General features: G+C 32.8%; 1 protein-coding gene across 1 annotated transcript; it reads right to left on the bottom strand.

Moving 5' to 3' along the window:
• Nucleotides 1-436: 436 nt before the first annotated feature.
• LOC143046688 (uncharacterized) lies at nt 437-5628 on the bottom strand. The gene is made up of 5 exons (XM_076219791.1): nt 5489-5628; nt 4807-5008; nt 2907-3040; nt 1771-1885; nt 437-983 (listed from the first exon to the last, which is right to left on the bottom strand). Exons 1-5 carry the CDS (start codon nt 5526-5528, stop codon nt 851-853), a joined length of 624 nt encoding a protein of 207 aa, XP_076075906.1. The 5' UTR covers nt 5529-5628; the 3' UTR covers nt 437-850.
• Between the last annotated feature and the right edge of the window lie 873 nt (nt 5629-6501).

Genomic DNA, 6501 nt, shown 5'->3' with positions numbered 1-6501 from the left:
TACGTATTTGTTGGTCATCGAAGCAAGCTGAATTAAAACAAAGCCTTTGATTCCAATATATGATTTGAGGTTCCGTGTTGCACAATATTTAGTTTTCCGTGTAGTACGTGTCTGTGTGTGGATTTTATTTTTTGTATGCCTGTCCAGTGCCATGCTTTTTTTCTTTCTTTTTTTTGGAGGTCTATTGTATTGTTGCTGCTGGCAAGTCTCTGTTATTATCTTATTCTTTTTTTCTTAATTGAATTGTTTCATAATTTGAATGTTGGTGTCTTTTATAGCCAACTTTACGGTATTGTTTTTTCTCAAATGTGAAGGTCGAACATTTACCTATAGTTGCTAACATCGACTTCATCCGAAATATGGTGGATACTTGTCTTATTGCCGATCATTCAACATCTCATTATTCTTATGCTGCAGTTTCAAATTTAAAAAACAGTTTTGGGCTGATTTTTTATTATTATTTGTAACAGTAGCAATTCCTTCGAAAAAAATGTAATTACTGGAAAGCTGAAATTACCAAATGCAATATGCCCTAACTATGACATAAAAAAACTGCTCATGATAATTCAATATTATGCTGAAAAATAAAATAAGATGAACAGAATTGATATCGAAAAGAATTTTGTTGGCAGTATAACTTTTTCCGTTTGTCTAATAGAACATACAGTCAAACCTGTTTTAAGAGACAACTTAAGGGAAAGCCCAAAAGTGGTCTCTTAAGACCGGTGGTCTTTTAATACAGGTTCAATATATATGAAATGTACTACAGAGGGTGGTGGTATTTTAACACAGGTATTTGCTTAATACAGGTGGTCTCTGAAGCAGGGTTGACTATAGATGATTCTCGATACTAATTCTTTAATTCTTTCAATATAAAGCAAACATCGTCTTTATACTCATCAAACATCGTCATCAACCGCATTGTGTGACTCTCGGAGCAGGTCTCAAACTGGTACAAACAATCTCGAAAACGCTGAACCATGCTGTAAATAATAAGTAGATATAGTATAGTTCAGAATAAAATCACTTAAATACCGAACTCCGAGGAAAATGAAAAACGGAAAGTCTCATATTAAATGGTAAAATAAAAAGCTAAAAAAAATCCACTTTAAACGAATGGATAGTAACTTGGCATCGGGATTTTGTTATGCATAAAATGGTGGATTAAATCTGTTTTTATAGCTAGCTAAATCTCTCACTTGCATGTCAGTCAAATAAAATTCCATTATATTGACAACGATATTTGAACAAAACAAATAGACACAATAGGTAACAATGTCAAAATTTGGATACAGCAGTGAACATTGTGCTCAGGTAATACATTTTTACGGGCAATCGGAGGTTTTAGATTTACGTTTTTGATTGCGTGTTTTTTTTTTTTATTGTTTGTTTTGACTTCGTTATTTTGCTATTTGTTTTTTGTTTTGTTTGTTTGTTTAGCTTTCTAGCGCCGTTACGTGTATGCCAGCTGTTTCATTGAGTTTTTATCTATATTTTGTCGTGGGGTGGTACTATCCAACCACCCAAGCGGACAATACAATCTGCTTACCATTACGGAGCCCAATTATTCACTTCCGGGTAAGTAATTTAAAGTTTCAAAATTGCGATGTTAATTCTGTTAAATTGGTTTTCTATGCAATGTTATGTCAACCAGATACTAATATCGATGGTTGCCCTTATGTTTATAACAGTGACGGTTTTCTTGACAATCAGAAACTATTATGTGATTTAGAGAATGGAAATGTTATTACAAATGTATATTTTATATACCTGCATTGGTGTAATGTATGTCGACTTAGATATTGATAGGCTCCTTCCATGCAGCTTACATACGTCACTAAAATACTATTATCCTGGTTAGAACATTGCACCATCATGTTGATATCTATAAATCACAACAATTACGCAGAATAACATATTTACTCAATAGTATATTTTTTGGAAACACAAAGCCCCACCAAAGATATGTGTAATTAACATATTCGAAATGTGTTTGACTCATAACCAGATGTTCAATTAAATTGTAGAGAAGAGATATTTGTACATTTTTCACATTAGGCCAGTACTAATTTTCCGTTCATATTTTATAAAGAAATTTTTCCCTTCATCTTTTTATAAATAAATATTCATTATCGTCTAGCAGTCAACACAAGAGGATGGATAGGACCTTTATCGGGACTCCGGGATCGTGTGTTTTTAAGCTCGGGATTTCGGATTGACCCTTTCGGGATCTGGGAATTCTTGTTTCGAATTTCGGGATTTCGGGATTTGAAATATTTTAATTCGGGACATCGGGATTTCGTGTTTTTAAGCCCAGGATTTCGGGATCAGGACCCCTCCTACCCCCCTCACACAAAGGTTGTAAGTTCGAATCCCACATAGGGCAGGTGCTCTCCGCGACTCAAATCTTAATTGACTAGGATTGTCAGTTTTCCTACAGAAGGTCGGTGATTCTCTCCGGGCACTCCGGCTTCCTCCATCAATAAAAACTTATCGCCGCGACATAGCACAATAGTGTTGAAAGTGACGTTTATCACCAATCAGTTAATCAATGGATAACAAATGCAGCTTACATCTCCACCATGTGGCCTTCCATATTTGAAATATTGCATGCAGCAATTCTATATTAAAAACATTAAAAAAAATGATACCGAATAAATAAATAGATGAATTCTGATCAGACATGACCTATTCGTAGCATAACCAAATAACAATAAATCATATAAGAACGTTGCATGAACAGTGTGTGGGATATCATGGTTCTAGAATGACAGTGCTAGTACAAACATGGAAGCATTAATATCAATATAATACTTCCATGGTACAAAACACGATATGTCTAGCAGTTTTGTAGTCAGCTTATGGTTGGGTCTATGACTTGCCTGCCTAATGATAACTATACTTACCAGCATCATAAAGGTCACACAATGCTGTTGTTAATCGAATAAAGGACTCTGCAATCTGAACCATTTTTGATGGACAGTGCGATTGCAGATATGTGTAACTGTTTTGTAGACAGGCAGATACTCCTACCAAGTAACTGTAAGAAAAATAAAATGAATGATATGTTATTATATTCAATGCAAATAATGTACAGGTGCAAAATTATTTCGGTGTGTTATTACTTCAGTGACAATGGTTGATTGATTGATTGATTGATTGATTGATTGATTGATTGATTGATTGTTGGTTGCTCAACTTTCAGTGGTGTCAATGAATAAAATGTATACAGATCTTCCTTTTCTGCAAAAATCATTCACTAAGTCCTTCTTTGTTTTATAGAGATGGATATACAAATTTTAAACGACTTAATATGCAAACTTTGAATATAATTACTTCAATGAAATTGTAGATACAATTACGCAAATAGCGCATAGCTTACGTCAACACGAGTTCAACAATGCAAAGGGTGTCGAAAGCATGCGAACAAATATCGCAAAAATATCCAATGAGAACACATCATTCCATGCATCGTAAAACAGCAACAGTGGTACATTTCATCTGAGGCTTTTACTAGGGTGGTTTGAAGTGCTAAACAAGTTTATACACAACGTGTGGTAGTTTTGGATCAGAAACTGCATTCTATATTGGACTATCCAATTTCTATTTTGGATTGTTGTGAGATTCGTATAGCTCAGTTTTGAGTGTCCTGTCTAGTGCGTTTTTGTGTTTTGTATACCTTTTGTATGTGTATCTGACCTTTTCAATAGTTTTATTATACTGATGGCTTTTTATTATCTACTCGGAATCATTCCCCTCTTTTCATCGTAAGATATCTATTTATTGATCCTAAAATATATTATAACCATAATCGGATTGATAATCATTTGTTTTTTTGTAAATACCGATGATTTCCTTGATAGTTAATAACCAGATTGTTTTCCCTTACATTTAGAAATATTAAGGGTTGATAAACCAAGGAAGGGATGACTAAAGTTGTATTTGACACATTTAGATGAATTATTACTCATATGTTTCCTAAATTATTGTTATTATTATTTACACCACTGGATCGATGTCACTGCTGGTGGACGTAATGTCGTTTCGTCCCCGCGGGTATCACCAGCCCAGTAGTCAGCACTTCGGTGTTGACACGAATATCAATTATATGATGATTTTTATAATTTCCTGTTACAAAACTGAATTTTTCGAAAAACTAAGGATTTACCTTAGCCGTATTTGGCACAGTTTTTTTGAATTTTGGGTCCACAATGCTCTTCAACTTTGTAGTTGTTTGGCTTTATAACTATTTTGATCTGAGCGTTACTGATGAGTCTTATGTAGACGAAACGCGGGTATGACGAACTAAGTTATAATCCTGGTACCTGTGATAACTATAGACTTCCAAATGCTTTGATCTAAGCACCAGGATTGATTCTTATCAGTTGACAAACGCGCAGCTGGAGCGCCAAACGATAATCTTGATGTCGGTGAAGTACTTCATCTACGTCAAAAGTAGAATCACAAAAATACTGAACTCCAAGGAAAATTCAAAAAGGAAAGTCCCCAAATCAAATGGCAAAATCAAAAGTTCAAACACATCAAACGAATAGATAACGAAATAGATTCCTCATGGAATCGATATATAAGAATTGTTTTAAATAAATGACATAACACTATATATACATAGCGAGGGAATGAGGAGCTAGGTTCTTCTCTGTACTTTTAATTTGTTTGACTATTTTTTTTCTATTCCTTAATTTCTTTTCGCCTCTAATTCTCACTTTTATATATTTATCACGCCATTTTTCATTTGGATGTTCATTTTTTCTCCATTCTGTAGACATCACCCAACCCCCTTCATACCTGCAAATATCCTTTACAATGTCTTTATCAACAGATGTTCTAAATGCATTGTGTACATCAGTCAATTCCAGCATTGTACCATTAGCAGCATAACTGTATATGTAGTCATCTAGTGCAGGTAGTTGGTGACATTTAAAGAGATTGACAAAGTTTTCTACACAATTATCACTTGCTGGTAAAAGAGGTAGTGAATGTGCATTCCCTAGAATAAACACAAAATTTTCTACAAAATTATCACTTGCTGGTAAAAGAGGTAGTGAATGTGCTTCCTCTAGAATAAACATAAACTTTACTTTCATTCAATAAGAAATAGACGCAAAGTAATGCGACAGTGGTTTAATTTCCGATGTTCAAATTATACATGTATGATCTCCAAGTAGCGATAAAACGTTTGTTGGCATCTTAATATAAAACGAATTTCATAAGTTTTGATATCAACGGCATGAACTAAAAGCATTGCCCAAATAGAACATTTCTTAATTGCCTATAAAACTATTTAGCCTGTGTGAGAAATTTAACCGGAGACGTCATGATTTTTTTGATTTTTTTGTAGATAGTAAATTTTTATCCCATGACGTTACTAAACAAAAAAAAGACAATATTAATTACGGGAGGTTTTTTTAAAATGGATACCAGGTGAAACTGGTTATTTGAAACGCAATTCGTTACATAGTGTACGTACCTTTCAGAACTAAAAGTGATAAAGCCAATAACAACAACATTCTAAAACGTTTGAACAACTTGAAAATCTTTCTTATTTATACGCCTCAATTTCTAACATATGTAATGTAACACAAATTACGTTGGTGTGATACACTGAACGTAAACCTTTCAGTGATTAAGGTTCGTCCAATTTAGATAAGTACATTATTTTTGGTGTTGTATGCACGTAATATTTAACTTATACTACTACAAATTACTTTAATTCGACAATTGTCATCAATTTGCTTCAATTTAATTTGAACAAATTGTCAAAATCTAAGCCAACCCTTACATTTGATAGCTCATGATATAATTTTGTTAAAAATAATTTTGTTATTTTTTACAAAATCTTATAAAAAATAGATAGAAATTGTATTGAATACGGCAGTGAAACAGAAACTCAATAACAAAACAAATATATTACTATAATTGGTCAATTTGTAAACTGTAATGGTCTTTACTAATAATGTCCTGATAAACATGATAGAGGGGGTACTTTTTGTTAACTGTTTAAAATAAAACAGAATAGGTTTTATAGGGATTTGGGTATTGTACAAATGTCTCGCATTGAGGCACACTTTTTAATCATTTGTGTAAAAGACTGGTGTGATGTCTAAAGATTATCACAAAATAAAGTCTTATTTGAGACTGTAATTTCTTCATGTGTTCTTTAATAATCGAAAAAAAATATATTAAAAATATCATAAAATTGACTTCGCCCTTTCCATTTTTTATCAGTTTTGAAAATTTGCATACAAACATCTGTAAAGTGATGTAAAATACACGATTTACCGCAAAATAATATCTTTATTTGTCATATTGGCAAATGTCAACCTACAAGAGTTAAATGTATTATTATTGTCTGAATAGAATAAGTGTATTGCTGTTAAATAAATTGTCACCGTTTATTGTATCTTTTTACACGTTGCTAAATGTAGCTGTACATTGTAGCTCATTGTGTAATGATCGTATTATCTATTTTAATAAAATTAA

This window comes from Mytilus galloprovincialis, chromosome 9, assembly GCF_965363235.1.
Source record: "Mytilus galloprovincialis chromosome 9, xbMytGall1.hap1.1, whole genome shotgun sequence".
Taxonomy (NCBI): Eukaryota; Metazoa; Mollusca; class Bivalvia; order Mytilida; family Mytilidae; genus Mytilus; species Mytilus galloprovincialis.
This window is presented reverse-complemented; position numbering and strand designations above follow the sequence as displayed.

Coding starts and splice junctions, on each gene's coding strand:
- LOC143046688 (XM_076219791.1), bottom strand. CDS start 5,528: ATGTTGTTGTTATTGGCTTTATCACTTTTAGTTCTGAAAG. Junction 1,886..2,906: donor GTGTGACCTTTATGATGCTG/GTAAGTATAGTT, acceptor TGTGATTTATAG/ATATCAACATGATGGTGCAA. Junction 984..1,770: donor CATACATTACACCAATGCAG/GTATATAAAATA, acceptor TATTATTTACAG/CATGGTTCAGCGTTTTCGAG.